The 19262-nt window shown below is 39.1% G+C and overlaps 1 protein-coding gene across 3 annotated transcripts in view; it reads right to left on the reverse strand.

The window, feature by feature from the left end:
• Positions 1-393: 393 nt before the first annotated feature.
• The window catches only part of LOC138743401 (complexin-2), a 228586-nt gene continuing 209717 nt past the window's right edge, over positions 394-19262 (reverse strand). For all 3 annotated transcript variants that reach the window (XM_069898744.1, XM_069898745.1, XM_069898746.1), the window contains one exon: positions 394-3983. In XM_069898744.1, the coding sequence (XP_069754845.1) occupies positions 3786-3983 (198 nt within the window). In that variant the 3' untranslated portion in view covers positions 394-3785. The remainder of the gene's footprint in view (positions 3984-19262) is intronic.

Genomic DNA, 19262 nt, shown 5'->3' on the forward strand with positions numbered 1-19262 from the left:
AATCCAGTTTTGATTTTAAATGATTGATCAATGAAATACTTATTAGAAACTATCCCCACCTGTGCTGTGGTGTCACACTTGATTATTTTCCTGTTCTGCCACATTCTCACACTTTGTTCTTTCTTATGCTCCGAGACAGATATCCTTTCTCTTTTTAATCCTCCCAAAAGTTTAGTTCAAAGCTTGCTTGCAAATATTCCCTTTTGAGCTATTTTGTTTATTGAATAAATAAACCTTGTAACTCATGAGATTGAAGTAGAAAATAAAAGCATTTTTATGTTGTTCCCTTTGCATTCTGAACTCTAAGAGAAATGTAAGACTGTGCTCCCAGTCAATTTCTAAACTCCAGGAATTGAAATCTTCAAGTTTTTCCAAAGAGGAGGCAGAGTGAAGTTTTTATAAATCATTTTTATTTTAAAGATTTATTACTCCAGTTTGTGACAGTACTACAGTGATTTGCACACTTATGACATGCAGTGGAATTACAGTCTTCTATCAGATGGACACAGTTTACATTCTCATTTATCAGAACGGCATAATTTTAAGTTTTGCTGGGCTGCGAAAGGCTAGCCTTTCTGGCTTGCTATATAGAAGTGTCATTGTTGAATATATTCAACCTTACCACATTCAGTTCCATTTCAAGAAAATATCTTGACACAAAATAAACATTGAAAACTTTAAATATGATATGGTTTTACTTTTCAACATAGTTTCCTGAATGGAGACTTGTTGGCACCAGTTTAAAGCAAAGCACTGAAATATGTTTGTGTTTTGTTCAACCCAATAAAAATAACTTCCAAATCAGTACACTTAAATAACAATGCTATTGCTCCTATCAAAAAGCAAAGGTATGCCACCTGAGCATAAGGTTGAACGCATTCATTTTTCATTAACTTTAACCTTGTGGCGGCTTTTCAATATATTCACAGTCAGTAAAGATTACACTTCTGTACGCACAACTCATGTACAACTTAGTGAATATTAGCTTGAGTGATGCAAACATCTGAAGACAAGCATGGCTTTCATAAATATTCTTTGTTATTACATACACTATGTGTACTTTTATGTTGTGCATCGGAACTTCAACATTAAAAAGCAGATCACATTTCCAAATGGTTAAGGTAATGCTATGCTGTATAACAGATGTGTATGAGAAATGAGCTCAAGCGAAATACCCTGTTACAAAGACTGATCGAAAACTAGACAGATGTTTAAACGGCATGATTAATCTCATATGAAGACAAACAGACATCACTGTGGCTTTAAGTATAAATTATTGAATACACGCTTTTTTTACGAAAAGGTATTTCCTTTCTTTTTTTTAGTATTGCAGTCTAACTGATATGGCTTTAACTAGTGAAAAAGAGTTCAAACAAAGAAGCTTAACACCCCTAAATTAACTTTAAACATTAACTTAGGCTTCTCCTGAATGGAGACCTGGTTTTGATTAAGTAGGTCTGCAGTGGGAAACAGCAAGCTTAACACAAATACAAGCAATTCTCCTGCATAGTGGTTTGAAATCCAAGAACCAATACCTGAGATTTTTAAACTAATTTTCTCAAAATTTTAAACTAGTTTTATGCCATGGAAAGCAATTACATTAGTGTATCCATAGAGAAAAGTTCTCTTTGGTTTGGTGTAAAATGAAATGCAGGTGAAACACAATTTTTAGTCTACTGAAATTCAATAGAGCTGAAACAGTGTTATATGCAAGCAGCAAAGTTTACCATCAAAGAAAAATCCACATTTATAGTTACAACTCAGTCTGTGCCACATCTGAAGACAAATTGCTAATAATTTCACTCTGTGGTAGCATTTGGAACCTGCCAGTAATAATCAGGTTGTTACTGAATAGTTCCACAGAATGGGGAATTGATCACTTCAGTGATTCACTTGTTAATTACAAATAATTATCATGTGCAAGTGAAGGAGGAAGTATTTCTAATATTACTTAGTTTTTGCTGTGAAAGTGGATTTAAATATATATTTTCCTGGCAGAATATAATTTAAGATGTTTTAGTTCATTATTAAGCAATGCCCAATTACAATATTAAACCTTACAATTGATAACAAGGAAATCAATATATTATCATTCATTATTGGAGAGAAATTCTCATTCCAATAAATATATATTCCAGGAATGTTAGAGTTTCCATTTGGCAATACTCAGTTTAATCTGCTAAATGTATCAGCAATAAGTGAGAATGTCTCATTCCTATTAATTGTAATACTGAAAATATTTGAAGGATTATAGACCATAAAGATCTACAATAGAAATAGCTTTCATTACAAAGAGTAACCAAAGCAATACGAAATTACAAAATATTACAAACATATAAAATATTAGGTTAATGGCTACAAAATGCTAAACAGCTAAGAAAGAAGATTCCTTAACATGATGGCAGTCATACTAAATTATGACCTGGACATTCATTGTCTCTGGAACAAAATCCTGGAACATCTTCCCAAAATGGGTAATGGGAATAACTTTAACACACAAACAGTATCCATTCTTGATGGTGGCTAATTATCTTCCTTCTGAAAAGCAATTAGGAATGGGACATCAAAACAGGCCTTGGCAGTGATAGTCAAGTCCCATCAATCAATAAAAATGCAAGTTCATAACATTATATTTGATTTGTTACCTTGCAATATGCCCCAAATTGCAAACAATTCTTAATTTCCTTCGAACCTCCCCTCTACCTACCCACCTCCCCCCCAGCCATCCTAACCAAGATTTCTACAATCAAAGACATGGAAAGGTTCACATTTTGAACTATGTATAGCTTAACGTTAGAAAAAAAGTGATTATTGTAAACAACTCCACAACTTCAAGAAAAAAAAACTTTGGTCACTTCATTACTCAGGAATGATTAGCAAGTAATTCAGCAAATTATTCATTTTAGCATTATATGATGTAAAGGCAAAGGAGTTAGATTAACATTTTGATGGCAACTCTGTTCCATGGACTATATTTAAATGTTAAAGGTCTAACTGGATTGAATTTAGTGCATTGGTGGTCTTTTTTTAAATTTTTAATCAAACATATTTTCTCTGTGACATACAGAAAATGATACTGCTCCCCTTATACATTAAACCAGATTCTCGTACCTTACCTAAAAAGCAATGATAGATATTTTTACAACATAAAGATTATCAACTTCGATCGCAAATAGCCATTTTTTAACAAAAGGCTTTTCTACAAATAATATTGTACAATTTCACTATTTTAGCAAATCATGCTTGCTACCAAACAATTAACCGCATAAAACTTTTAAAAATCTCAGTAGAAATCACGGTGAAAATTGTCAGATCTTGCAGACATACAACGCAGGGTGATTACTAGCATGCAAATTCTCCTGTAACAACCAGCAACCAAGTTACACATCACAACACAGTTAGCAGCATGACAACTTAAAAAGGCAACCTCAAATCAGTCCGCAATACAGTGGAAAAGCTTAGCAATGAACACAATACCGCCAGTTGTGGAGGTTAGGAGCTTCAGCATTACATGAGCATATATGGGGAGTCTACGATAGAGACAAGTAGGAGTTTACATGAGGTCCACTGGTCTCCTGGACTCCTCATGCTCATGTTAACCCCCTCACCATGGCTTACATCATAGAGAGGCACAAAAATCTTTGTAATTATATTGCAGTAGGAGTATAAGCAATTACTCTAGTCAGAGAAAAAAGGAAATGTATTTTAATATATGCTCAAAACATATGTAAATCCTATTAAAGTAAGTTAAAATAATTTACAAAATAAAGTATTATTTTCTTAAGCTACTTCTTGAACATGTCTTGCAGTGGCCCAGGAAGATACTTAAGAACAGTATCCAGAATGCTTTCTTCGTCCTCTTCATCTTCATCACCACAGCCAGCAGGAATTGCTTTCTTTGGGCGAGTCAAACTGCCTTCTATCGGTGCTTCCATTGCAGCCTTTTCTTCTGCTTCCTTTTCTTCTTTCTTCTTCAGTCCATACTGGAGGTTAAAGAAAGCAAATAGCTTTAAACATGTCAATAGCAATGGGCTGGTGTAAATAGGAGTTTCCAAAAGTAAGGCAGGAAAATGGGTTTGAAGCTGCATGCATTGATGTCATCAAGTCATGCCAGCTCTTCTCGGCATTTGTTTGCATCAAATTTCTAGACTGTTACAAAACAAAGTGAACCATTTGGCCCTAGAAAAACAACCAACGCTGGCCCAATTATATATGTTCCGTTTACTGAAAACTAAAGAATTCATGCATGTCAATGATAAAAATACAAATTTAAAGAACTTTTCCCACTTTTTTTAAACATTAAAACTTGGAATTTAGAAATAAAATAAACAGTAAGTACATCTCAGTCAGTTCATGAGGAGTGATGTCCTTGGATGGAAGAGGAAGTATGTCATTTAGATAGGTAAGAAATGGCAGGGCAAGGGTTAGGGTTAGGGTTACAGATGGTTACAGATGGTTATTGGTGGAGAATGAGGGACACTGATTCTGCAACTTGGATACTGATGATGCAACTTGTTGCTAGAGTTCATGGTCTTGAATTTGATATCTACAATTGTTGGTCAGGCCTTAATTAGTTAAGTTGAGAGGCTGCAACTGCCAGTCATGGATGTTCATTGTTTCGTGGGAGTGTTGAGTGGCAAAAGGGGGAGAATGAATAGGAATGGCTGCTAAAGCCATTCAAAGGCATTTGATAAGATGCCAAAAGACATGCATGAGGAGAAAGAAGACATGCATGGCACAGAGTCTAAGTATGGATAGAGGAGAGGTTAACCAATTGAAACCATAGAGTTGGGATAAATTGATGGCTTTTCTGATTGGTAGTCAGTGATAATGATGTGCTTCAGGAATCAGTGGTGGGCCCATGACTGGTCACAAAAGAAATACATGACTTGGGAGAGGGGACCAAGTTTATTGTGTCAAAGTTTGTTGATACACTGAGCAGAAAAGCAAATTGTCTGCAGGACACAGACAGTCTGAAGAGTGATTATGGATAAGTTAAATGAGTTGACAAAGGTCTGACAGATAAATTACAATGTTGGTAAATGTGGGGCTAACCACAAAACCATATTTATTTATTTTGTTTTCTAGGTTACAATACCGGCCCTGCATTTGTATTATTTCTCTGTACGTGTGTTGTTTCTGGTTGTGAGTCTGCATGTTTTTGCATTGGAGAATGGTGTTTCGTTGGGTTGTGCTTGCACAATCAGATGACAATTAACTTGATGATCCATTTTGGAAGGAACAAACAGACAACTATTACACAATAAAAAATTGTATTTCGACTTTGTGCAGAGAGTTGGGTAGGCTTGTCGATGGATCACAGAAGGCTAGCTTGGGTGCGGGAGATAATCAAGAAGGCAAATGGGGCAAACGGGATGTTGTCACACTTTGTTTGAGGGATTCTACTTAAAAGAACAGAAATTCCATTGCAACTGTACAGGGTAGAGATGAGCCTGTCATTAGATACCAATACAGGTAGTTCTCGACTTCTGACCTACGCGAGTTACGTCCACCCGCACACATGACCAAAATTTTTTTTAAAATCTTTATCAAAACTACTGCACAAGTACATGTTTTGTATTAAAAGTACAGTATACAGTGATACCCACTCCCGGCAGCAGCCCCAAGTCCCCACTCCTCATTCCCCGCAGCAGCCCGAGGTCCCCGTTCCCTGCCAGCAGCCCGAGATCCCCGTTCTCCATGACAGTCCGAGGTCCACATTAAAGGTTCATTTATTGAATGTTGCGTGATCTTGGGCATGTGAGGGGGAGCGAATCCGACTTACGACCAACCCAAGTTACAACTAATCCTTACGGTCGTAAGTCAGGGACTACCTGTATGTGTGCCAGGGGTTCTTTATGCATTACGAGAGATGCACAAAATGCCAGGAATAAAAATTGGAAAGTCACCAATTTTCATTAAGATTTTTGTTCATAGAATTTGAATGCAGTAATGTCAAAACATGCCCCACACAATCCAGAGCCTTATGTATGTTAAGGCCTCATCTAACCAGATGAATCACATTGATAATGTTAGAGTATAATTTGATAATTTGCTCTTTAGTTTATCAAAGGGCCAATTTATGTCTTACCCTTTCAGTTTCTTAATTTGTTGGAGCTTTTTCAAGAAAAGTTTCTATACAGAAAAGTAAAGAATGCCATGCTGAAGGAAAGAATTACAGTTAATTGCAGGTCATACATCTTCATAATTACATGTAAATTAACCATGGGGCTACATCACAAATATAATATTCTGGGTGGTGTCAAGGATATACCTGTTTCAAGGTCAGAAAGTGGCCAGATATTTGGGCAATTCCAATTTCCTTCAATTTGCTTCAAGGTAGACGACATTGGGCACATTAGTATGAACTAGTAATTGTAAATTGATATGTGTTTATGAAAGTTAGCAAATGTAAGTGAGTTTGTGGAAATTTCGTTCATAATAGAGATAAATTCCTCATTTAATACAAGTTTTACCCAAGGGGATTGGAAATGAAGCAACATCCATCTAACTGCTAATGTACTAATAGCAATCAATCACTTCAGCTCATTTTCATATAATTCATAAATCTCATAGCACACAAGGTAAATGCTCAACATGGGTGGAAGGAGAGGACAAGTATGTGTAAATGAAGTTAAAGGAATGCAGGCAACTAAAGAAGTATGTCTCAATGCTAGAAGGAAAAAAAAATCTGCATTTCTTTACATTGATTTAAATGATATTTGGGCTCCCTAAAGTTCAAGTGCACAGGATGAAGAGAACCTCATGGTGTATAGCTGATCAGGTCATTGAGTCACTTCACTGGGGTAGGACTGCAGAAACAGAGAGAACACGCCCCCCCCCCCCCCCGACATTGAAAATTAGAGGCAACGGAGATGACCCTGTGACCACAGCAGCGAACCGGCAAGGGGCTTAGTCGCTGAGGGACGCATACAGGCTGGAGGCAACTTGTATACGGGCTGTGGGCCTGCTGTTGTGGGGGAACCAGGTATCAGAGCTGGTAATCGAGTGAGCTCTGAGGGCAAGAAGGCGCCCGAAGGGCTTCGAGCGTTGAGGGCTTCCTGATCGTCGGAGGTTTGGATCTGGAGAACAGGTTGCCAATGGATTGAACAGGAGTTTGTGTAGCTGCACACTAGAGTTAGGCTGCAGGAGCGCTGGCGGCAAATTGAGAAACACTCAACGACTCTGAAGGGACTCTCCTTTGCTTCTGTTTCTCTTATACTGTAAGGGGGCATTGGGCAACACGAATTGCCACTCTTTGCCTTATGGCAGGGAATAGGCAATTTCATGTAACATTACATGTTCTGTATTATGACATGACAATAAAGGAATCTTGAATCATAGTTAGCAAGATTATTTTTAAGTGGAGGTCTACATTTATCCAAGCACATAGATGACATAACCTCATCCCTAATGAAAGGTTGTTTCATCACTGCCTGCAACATGACTAGAAGCATTTTAGGTAGTATGATCAATCATGTTTGATTGCTTGATTAAAAACTAAGCTGCTGGAGGTACTCAATGGGTCAAGCAACATCTCTGGAGACGAATGACTAATGGAGGTGTCAAACTAAAACACTTGCCTTAACAGATGCTTCCTGGCCCACTGAGTGCCTCCACAGTAGCTATTTTTTTTTGCTCCAGATTCCAACATCTTCAGTCTCTTGTACCTCCATCTCTGATTGCCTTCATACAGTACTTTGCAGTTTATAGGCCTTTTCTGCCTGTTGTCACTAGTTATCCAGAAAGACAGTTATCTCCTCTGTCACTAATCATTTTGCAAAGCAAGATCTGGCCTTTATTTTCTGAGAACAATAGCTTCTGATGGAGTAGAACATGTGACTCAGACCATTTGAACTTGTAATGACCCTCTTGCCATCTCACCTAAAAGAACTACTATTTAAATGATATTCCTGCAACCTAATAAATGCAAAACATTTGCTGCAGGAAATCGAATGAATCTAGTGGCACTCCCTCTTTCTTCTTGGGCATTCCCCATTGAATTCATTCTAATTACTTCCACTCAAGCACTCGAATTACCAGGACATAGATGGTTATAGACCAAATTGCAAGTAATGGGTTTTGAGACTAATAGTCAACAAGGACATTGTGGGATATAGAGCCTGTTTTCATGCTGTATAATGTTATGACTGCAACTTAAATCCTGTGGATTCTTAGGTAGTTGATGAAGGCAGTATGGGATTAGGAAATACTTGATGAGGCAGGTGATGCATTCCTTCTGCTCTTGTGCTGATGTGTACTCTGGACAAATGCACCTGATGTTCTGAAGGCCATTCAGAATACACCATTTCAATTTTTAATGGCCAAATCAATTCCCCTGAATTGAGTGCAGTATTGCATTCTTTCTTCAAGGAGTCTCTCAGCACTTCCTTGAATGGTTCCCCTATCCACATGGGAATTCCTGATGTGACAGAGCTTGAATGATAAGTATTTTTATTTTCAGAAATCTTGTGACTGAACATAATTAGGACCTTCGTGTTAGGGATAATGGCCTCAGAACATAATGCTATTTCACTTTTCCTGCAATAGATTTGAAGGTCTTTGCAGAGATTGTATCTCTGCAGCCCAGGGGTACCTGCCATATGTCATTCATGCCTCAGGAATATACAGAGAGACAGCAGGGATCACTGTTGTTTGCCAGACAATATGGTTTGTGCTAGGTTTGATGTCTTGATTTTCAAACAATATAAGCTCTGTTGATGCACAGAAACTGAATCCTTCCTTTGGCTTGGCTTCGCGGACGAAGATTTATGGAGGAGTAATGTCCACGTCAGCTGCAGGCTCGTTTGTGGCTGACAAGTCCGATGCGGGACAGGCAGACACGGTTGCAGCGGTTGCAAGGGAAAATTGGTGGGTTGGGGTTGGGTGTTGGGTTTTTCCTCCTTTGTCTTTTGTCAGTGAGGTGGGCTCTGCGGTCTTCTTCAAAGGAGGTTGCTGCCCGCCGAACTGTGAGGCGCCAAGATGCACAGTTTGAGGCGATATCAGCCCACTGGCGGTGGTCAATGTGGCAGGCACCAAGAGATTTCTTTAGGCAGTCCTTGTACCTCTTCTTTGGTGCACCTCTGTCACGTTGGCCAGTGGAGAGCTCGCCATATAAACTGAATAGAATTACTGTTATTTGCTTCATTGAGAAGAGTCTTCTACTGAGGTGTGGGAAGTTACTTATAATTTCCAGACACTAATTGTGAACCTTTATCATCAAAGTGTGGTTCTCAGCTGTGACATCAGGCTACTGAAGGACATTTAGTGCTGCGGTCATTTGTTTGTTTTAATACCACTTCCATTTGTCACCACAACAGAAATGGTCTATTCAGCTACCTCTGCAATCCCTTGGCTTTGACTGCACAAGCAAATTCCCACCAATGTCCACCCACACCTTTGAAATCATATAATCTCCAATGAATCTCATCTCTCCTCATGGCACATGAAATTCATCTTGCTTATGAAGCCCACTGTTATATTTCACTTTTCCCAGAGCTCTGTTCCTTATTAACACTTTATTACTCAAATCTTTGGTTATATCATATTTACTTTCAACTTACATGAGAGATATAATGAGTCTTTACAACAGATAAATATACTTGTATATTCATAATGTCACTCAGGGTGTTTGGATCTCTATTTCTGAATTTCATACAATAAATTAGTGCATTAATGTATGGTGGTGATTTTGTTTCTGCTACAGATCAGATGTTGGTTCTATTTGAGTTTATTTGCGGGTTCATCTTGAACCTGGAGTATCAGCCTAATTAATAACTAGCTTTGCATTCATGGCTTGCTCTCTCAACAAACTAGGGGATGATTCAGTATGGTAACATTGACAATGCCGACATACTTCTGTCAATTTCTCTTCTCTCACTGCTCACATTCCCACACTGACTTGTTTACAGATTAGCCCCTTGTTTTACCCAATCAACAACATCTCCCATTTCACCACCCCAACCCTCCCTCACTTTAACAAGCTCCTTTTGTCTCATTCCAGTTCTGACAAAAGGTTATGGCCATAAATATTAACTATCAAAGGATATATGTTGCTTGGCAAACTTGCCTCATTGTTTTTCTTTTCAATGAGTCACTCCACGAGTAATTTCATGTTAGTCTAGGTTTACCTACAGCAATAATAAGGAATTTCAATTTTTTTGTTGAATAGGATGCCATTTGGCCCATTGAGTTCATGCCATCTCATAAAGGGTGACACGGTTAACATAGTGGTTAGTGCAACGCTATTACAGTGCCAGCAACTTGGGTTCGAATCCACGGTCTCTGTCAGGAGTTTGTACGATCTCCCCATGTCTGTGTAGGTTTCCTCTGGGTGCTCCAGTTCATTCCACCCTTTCAAGAATGGGTATTGTAGATTAATTAGGATATTTGGGCAACACGAGCTTGTGGGTCAGAAGGCTCTGTTACAGTCCTGTATGTCTAAATTATTACTCAAATAATCTCCCCCCCCCCCCCCCCCCCATTCTTATTCATTCCAGCAATACCTTATAATGCAATTTAAAGAGGCCCATGAAACTACTGACCAGCATGTCTTTGGCATGTGGTGGAAACCTGCATGGTCATAGGGAGGATGTGCAAATTCCACACAGCAGAACAGAAGAGCAGGACTAGAGCTGTGAGGCAGCACTATGACAAGTTGTGCCACAGTGCTGCCTAAAAGATTAAGGTTTATTTACTCTCTGCATTTGACAAAGTCCTTAACTTTGTTGGATTCTTCTCCGATCTTACTCAGTTTCATTGGTGTCACCTTTACTAAGGGGTGCAAGCTTCACACTTCGATCCCTTCTATATGGATTTACTTTGGATGATAAATGAGACGCTGCAGTTGCTAGCACCATTTCTTTCCTTGACGTCATAGCTGAATTAAATCTCAATTCAATCCTCAAGGAGTAATTTTTACAGCTGCGCAGGCACTCTGCACAGATTTTTTTTTCTCTGTGGAATTGCTCTTGCAGTTTGCGATTACCTTTTACTGTAAATTTCCTTCCATCGAGATCTGGAGCTTCTCACATCTGTTTACAACAGTTGTAACTCCCTGTCTCTACTGGTGGACCTTGTTTCAGCCACTGCATGTCTTTTAGATGTGAACACTATTTTGTACAAGGACTGATTTCAGATCATCTTGGTTTGAGTAAAATAGGCTAATCTTGGTGAAAACCAACTCCTTAAGTTTGCTAAACCTCATTACATGGAATTATGTTCACAGGTATTTTGCATCTTTGTTTGTCAATTTTCTCAGGCTTTCTTATGTTCTGAGGGATGAGCAATCAAAAAAACCATTACCACAATCTGTAATCTCATGATATGGTCTATCTCTCACTCGATTACTTTCAAAACAGGAGAACAACACTCTTATATAAGTATAAAGTATTTAATTGCAACACAAGCCATAAAAAATTATCTTTTCTCTAACATGCATCAAACTATCTTAATGGTTCACTTTCATCTTAATTTGGGATCATGTTTTTAAATATAGTACCACATTCAGAAGAACATGGAGTGTCAAATATAGAATGAAGCCATGGTTAATTGACAAGAGTAGTTCATACAATCATCTAAGAACAGCCTTCCTAGATTTTCTTTTTATAATTGGAAGAATTAACAACTTATTTTATGTTCTAGTGATTCATTGCCTGTTCTCCGAGGGTCGCCAGTGATTCCACCTTATTGATTTTCAAAAATTAATTTATAAGGTAACCTTGATTAGACGGAGGGCTAGATCAGTTTTAGTTTTTAGGTTTTTTTTCCCCTTTATTTTATACAAGTCATTTCAACAAACAGGTTTAACATGGTCGCAGAGATCATTTCAATTAAATATTTTTGAGGTATTATGAGCAATTATTGATGTCGTTTTATCTACTTTTTTCTTCATTTTTTTGTGCAAGCTTACTTTATACAAATGAATTTTTATGGAAATGTAAATTCTGTATTTATGCTTATGCTAACAATAATCCTCAAAAACTATCCAATGACAAAAAAAGGAAATATTGTGATTATTTTTACTGAGTAACTAAATTCAGGAAAGAAAGGCACAGAGATCTCCAAAAGAAAGGCAAGAGGGTAGTCTTAGGCTGAACCACCAATATTACAGCAATGAAAAATAAAATAAATAGAAGTACAACAAATCTGTAAGCTGTGCTATTTACTGGATTTGGCCTCTCATTTTATCAAAAACAGTGTTCCTGGTATTCTAATGGCACGCAAGTCATAAAATAAATGGAAATTGGATAATATACTTGGTGCTGTGCACAATTAAACAACGACCTTAACAGTATTTTGGATATGATAAAGGTTTCAATCAGGTTCTCTAAGACTATTTTCTTAAAATAATATTTTAATAAATTGAAATTACCCAAAAGCACCTGGTGAAAGGAGGAAATTTTTTTAAAAAGGAATTATATTCATGAGCTTTCAGACCTGCTACAATTTTATTTAAACAGCCCTCTGGTCCTCAATAAGTGGTTCATTAAACATCATAGTCTGCGCCAGTTGTGATTTACCCAGTAACTGAAAGGGTGCAGAGGCTTAAAGTATGGACCAGGCCGTAACCAGGAACAGATGAGAGTACCAATTGTCTATGAGAGGTTTAATTCCCAAATCATATAACCCATTGGTACTGATTTTATTTCCAAATTCCAGCATCTGATCTTTTTTTTGTACTGTTATATAGTGAAGGTAAGTTGTGTTATGTTGTGAACCATTGGAGTCCAATTGGAATAATTTTTGTGAGCTTCTACTGCATGGTAGAGTAGAATATTACATATGAAAGATTCCGCCAGCATTTCTGTAGAATCATCTTTTACATAAACCTAAACAATTGGCTTCTAATCACTTCCATCTTACTGCATGATTTTCAGCTCCAGAATCCTCAAAGATCTCTACATTTCTCTTTTTCTGGACACTTGGGCCTTCCCAGTTTTCGTTGCTGTAATATTGGTGGTTCAGCCTAAGAATAACCTCTTGCCTTTCTTTTGGAGATCTCTGTGCCTTTCTTTCCTGAATTTAGTTACTCAGTAAAAATAATTACAATATTTCCTTTTTTTTGTCGTTGAATAGTTTTTTGAGGATTATTGTTAGATTTGTTTGACATTATCTCTGTAAAGCTTCCATGTTAAAGGAGCTTTATAATCAAGATCAGGTAGTTCCAGTGACACCAAAAAAAAGCCTTTAAAAGGGCTGGATCATGTGCGATCCAGTCCATTGTCCATCCATGCTATTCCCTACCCAGAATAACGTTTTGTAGCTTGTCATGTCTGATCAAGGTGGAGTCTATATGCTCTCACGACCTCCCAAAGAAGAAAGGTATCAGATCTTCAGCATTTTTTTTCCTCTGATAGTCCCTCATACATTTGCATTGTTACAGGGCCATGAATTGTTTTAAAATTTCTGTGGCAGGTGACCTTGTTGCACTACAGAGACTATGGTTACATCACAGCTCAGTGAGCTGGGTTCAAATCTGATCTGTGCAAAGTTTTCTTGTTAACCCTGGTACACATGGGTTCCACCAGGTGCGCTGATTCCCTTCCACACCCCACTAACTTGCTGGGTGTTAAGTTAACTGCGAAAATAAATTACCACTTTAGTAGATAGCTGTTGCGAGAAGCAGCAGGCTGTCAATGGGCACGTGGGAGAGAGTGAGTTGCAAAGCAATAAGTAGAAGATGGGATGGCATACTGCAGGTCATTTTCTTAAAAACTATGAAAAATATGGTCAGACATTTTAAAAATAGTTCAAAGGGATTCAATAATATTTTAAGAATTAAACATATTTTTAAAAATTAAGTGCTGGAAAGAAATAACAAAAGTTAATTTTATGTATATGAGGGAAAAAATTGTAAGTTTGACAATAGCAACTTAAAGTTTTCTGAATTTGCATTTACTGACTTTGGGTTCAACACAGAGATATAGCCGATACACAGATGAAATTGTTAACAGAATCTGCTGGTAGCTGGTCAGGCAACTTGCCTTTCCACAGCCCTTTCCACTTGGAAACATTCATTAACCTCACACTCATTATTTCAGTGCCCATATTCCTTGACAGTAGGAAGCTCAACTTGCTCGCTAAACACTAGCTGCAAAGATCACACATTCTAAGCTAATCTTGACAACTGCAATAACTTGAAAGAAATCAATTGGGAAGACAATTAAACTTCAGCATAGTCTTACACAAGGAAATCTGATGAAACTGTTTCATAAATTCTGAAATCAATCTTTTCATTCTTTATGAACTGCATTAAGGTTGGTCTAAAATGCTATTTTGATTGAAAGTGAGAAACAATTTCTAGGCCTTTAACCAGACATATTCTTCCCACTTGTGGAAAGTATTAATATTGCAGTTCATCTTTTCTTTTTTTCTTTGGCTTGGCTTCGCGGACGAAGATTTATGGAGGGGGTAAAAAGTCCACGTCAGCTGCAGGCTCGTTTGTGGCTGACCAGTCCGATGCGGGACAGGCAGACACGATTGCAGCGGTTGCAAGGGAAAATTGGTTGGTTGGGGTTGGGTGTTGGGTTTTTCCTCCTTTGCCTTTTGTCAGTGAGGTGGGCTCTGCGGTCTTCTTCAAAGGAGGCTGCTGCCCGCCAAACTGTGAGGCGCCAAGATGCACGGTTTGAGGCGTTATCAGCCCACTGGCGGTGGTCAATGTGGCAGGCACCAAGAGATTTCTTTAGGCAGTCCTTGTACCTTTTCTTTGGTGCACCTCTGTCACGGTGGCCAGTGGAGAGCTCGCCATATAATACGATCTTGGGAAGGCGATGGTCCTCCATTCTGGAGACGTGACCCATCCAGCGCAGCTGGATCTTCAGCAGCGTGGACTCGATGCTGTCGACCTCTGCCATCTCGAGTACCTCGACGTTAGGGGTGTGAGCGCTCCAATGGATGTTGAGGATGGAGCGGAGACAACGCTGGTGGAAGCGTTCTAGGAGCCGTAGGTGGTGCCGGTAGAGGACCCATGATTCGGAGCCGAACAGGAGTGTGGGTATGACAACGGCTCTGTATACGCTTATCTTTGTGAGGTTTTTCAGTTGGTTGTTTTTCCAGACTCTTTTGTGTAGTCTTCCAAAGGCGCTATTTGCCTTGGCGAGTCTGTTGTCTATCTCATTGTCGATCCTTGCATCTGATGAAATGGTGCAGCCGAGATAGGTAAACTGGTTGACCGTTTTGAGTTTTGTGTGCCCGATGGAGATGTGGGGGGGCTGGTAGTCATGGTGGGGAGCTGGCTGATGGAGGACCTCAGTTTTCTTCAGGCTGACTTCCAGGCCAAACATTTTGGCAGTTTCCGCAAAGCAGGACGTCAAGCGCTGAAGAGCTGGCTCTGAATGGGCAACTAAAGCGGCATCATCTGCAAAGAGTAGTTCACGGACAAGTTTCTCTTGTGTCCTGGTGTGAGCTTGCAGGCGCCTCAGATTGAAGAGACTGCCATCCGTGCGGTACCGGATGTAAACAGCGTCTTCATTGTTGGGGTCTTTCATGGCTTGGTTCAGCATCATGCTGAAGAAGATTGAAAAGAGGGTTGGTGCGAGAACACAGCCTTGCTTCACGCCATTGTTAATGGAGAAGGGTTCAGAGAGCTCATTGCTGTATCTGACCCGACCTTGTTGGTTTTCGTGCAGTTGGATAATCATGTTGAGGAACTTTGGGGGACATCCGATGCGCTCTAGTATTTGCCAAAGCCCTTTCCTGCTCACGGTGTCGAAGGCTTTGGTGAGGTCAACAAAGGTGATGTAGAGTCCTTTGTTTTGTTCTCTACACTTTTCTTGGTTTTTGCAGTTCATCACTGGTGTATAAAATAGCACCTATGGCAAGCACTGAAATTACACTCCCCATTTAAAAAAAAAACACACATAAAGCTGACATTTGGGCAATTTTCACACACATTTGGGCTGGCACTAACCTCTACACCAAAATGCCGCATGACATATCCTTGTAAATTTCACATGTTGTGCTGTCATTTATTAGAAGTGAACCAGTGGATCAACTCCAGTGTGATGCTTCAGGCTCCAGCACACACTGAAGTGACCCAAGCCTTGTGTTTATTACCTGCTATTCCCACCTGGAAGCTGCAGCCTCTGCAAGTCAAATGGTTGACTTTATTACCCATAATCCTCCATGCAGCGGGAACCATTCTGCCAATGCCAGGGAAATGCAGAGTGCTTCCAGCTGCATGGGGGATTATGGGTAACAAAGACAGCCATTGCTCAGTTTGTCCATGCCCAGGGGTATGTGCATATTTTAATTCAAAATTAAAAATCGTGGAGAGAAACCTTTGAATTCTAAAATACAACTTTTTTTTGTCTTTTCAATTCTGTTCTTATCGCCAATGTACACACTTTGATTAGGAGTTCATTTTAACCATCTATTCACTCACAAGATGACCCGTGCCTGTGTGTGTGATACTTAACCATGTGAATATACATTTTTTTTTAAATTGCTTTCCACAAGTATAGATTACTACTTGTTGTTATAAAAAGCCTTTTTATAACAACAGGTAGTTCCCATGAAAATCAGCTGCTGGCACTCGCACCCAGAAACACTGGAAACAGAGTGTAGACAGCGGAGGAAGTGACACCCCCCCCCACAACTCACTCAGCACCATAGCCAGACTGCTCACATTCATACGGCATCGTGGAGGTGCCAAGCCCTTGTCGACAAGAGGGGAGGTGGTGATCTCAATGGCTACCAGGACACACACACTCAGGCCGAGCTTAGCGATCATGGCCCGACTCTCAGGCCGCTGCGATGTGACCAGTACTGGAACTAAGGCTGAGCTCCACGGAAGGACACACACACAATGGCCTCAGCCCCTCCATAACCAGCAGTACACTGAGCTGTGGCACCCCGAGCCATCCGCAGCATCAATCACCATGGGAGCCCTGGGTGATGTTGCACCTGGATGCTGACTGGCCCGGACTGCTGAGCAAATCAACAGGAAACTCCAAAGTCTGCATCAATGCTTGAGAAACTCATCACAGTAGGTTAAAACAGTGTGCAAAGATATTAGGTGGGCAAGGTGAGGACAGTAGTGTCCCCCTTCAAGTGGTGCCCAGGGCAGGTGCCATTGCTGCCATTGCTGTTCAAACAGCAGCAAATTCATTCATGAAAATTGTAGTCACAGGGAATTAAGCTCAATATTACTGACTTAAAGCAAGATCCATTATGTAAAGTACATAGTTTTATCTGTGAATATATTATATATTGCAAGTATAGCTGCAGCAGATGCCAGACTTCAGTGTGGAAGTCCTTATGGAAATGCAGACATTTATCAAATCATTCTAGGTTCACACCTGATATTGCACCAATGACAGAGGATTGAAGTTAGGTCAAACTTTTTCATCAGTTGTCACAACAGACTCTGCAGCTTTTGACATAAAAATATAAAACATCAAGAAATCCATAATAGGTGTTCAATTTTTCATTATTAAAGAGTACTAGCTGAAGCACAAACTGCAAAAGAACCGCCTTGGGATCCAATCACTATTGCAAGCAGATTAATGTAACAATCTCCTTATTCAGTACATTTCACTGACATGGCATCCAGCGCAACTCACACTCCATGTTCATCGTGTCACCTTCGAACCAAGGCTGGACATGAAAAACCATGCACCTGAACACTTTCTTTTTAGCCTTTTTAAATCAAATGCTAATGGAGATATAATTTGGTTTCCAAAGTCAAAGAAATATAAGTTATCCTGCCAAGTCACTCTCACTGAATTTCATCGCTATATATCTGCATAGAACTACTTATTAGATAATCAGCAATACACCATGAAAACAATAAGGACCTTGTTATCACACTGGCAGTCTTCACCATACTCATTTTAATCCAACTGATGCAAATAAATTATGGAACCTCTATTTAAATGTTATTATTTTATTCTTTTCATCTATTGGTAATACAATGAAAATTCTAGCGATCTTCTGGAATTTTGATCATTAATTATCAAAAATTTAAATAGATCATTAATTTAATACCTGAAGCATAACTGTGTAGCATTTAATGAATAATAAATCTGTTGCCTTAGTTGCGATTTGTATCCATCTCACTCTGTACTGACCCCTATTATATATGAAGCACAACTACTAAAAAAAATTATCTTCCCTTTTTCATCCTGGACAGTTCCTCAGGATCAAGGGTGACTTTCTTTCCCATTAGTTTTGTGATATCTGGAGTGATTAATCCCACCAATGTGGAAGCCACAGACCTTTCCACAGATGGAGTTGGTGGTAGGATGAGGTAGGGAATTTGTGGTGGTGGTTATGTGAACGTTCGATAGGATCCTAGCATCTTTTTCTCCATTTTGAATGGTCATAGGCCAGACGTCTCAAGGAGTGAAACAGATGTGGCCTTTCTTCAGTGGCTTTGAATATATCATTGAATCTTTCCCTGTATCTGTCTGGTAATCTGTACCCAAGACAGAACTTGCATATTATCCATTTTGGGGTATGGCCTTGGGCATATGAATGAAATTAATATCTGCCCAAAAGAACTAACCAAGTACAATAAGTCTTATTGCTGGGGATGTTGGCCGGGAAAAGGGCACTCATATCAGTTAATATGTCCTTCCAGTGAATCTGGAGAAGTTCATGCTATGTTTATAGTGTATTAAGGCTCCTAAGATTGTGAGTTCATGTTTCAAAAACATATAGGAACATAGGGATCATTGCGCCCTCCTAGACCATGAGTCTTGTGCCAGGTCTGAGTTATTAATCAAATTTCCTTCAATACCCTGCACCTTTGGTAATACAGCACTATTTTCCACACTTGTGTTTTTATTCTTCCATTGGTATACTATGTATAATCAATGAACAGCTACTTTACATGGGCAAATGAGAATGCTGAGTGACCAAAGGAACTGCTCATATTAACTATCGGAGACTCTTATATTCACTAAGCAATAATTAATTAATTATTTGTATACATGGAAAACTTGCCCTGCATATATTTGTCTGTATGTGTGTTATGTCTGGTTGTGTGTCTGTATGTTTTGTACCAAGGACAAGAGAACATTGTTTCTTTGGGTTGTATTTGTACAATCAGTTAATAATAAATGTGACTTGACTGTGTATAGGTTGATTTGCCTGGATAGCATGCAAAATAAACATTTTCACTGGGTCTCAGCACACATGACAATAAACAATTTATTTTCTTTGCTTAATCAATCAAAGGCTGTGCTGGTGTATTGAAGGTAATGGTGATATTCATCAACAATGATGGCTTTGCTGGCAAGTGATTTCTGTGTCATGGG

The sequence above is a fragment of the Narcine bancroftii genome, chromosome 9, assembly GCF_036971445.1.
Source record: "Narcine bancroftii isolate sNarBan1 chromosome 9, sNarBan1.hap1, whole genome shotgun sequence".
NCBI lineage: Eukaryota > Metazoa > Chordata > Chondrichthyes > Torpediniformes > Narcinidae > Narcine > Narcine bancroftii.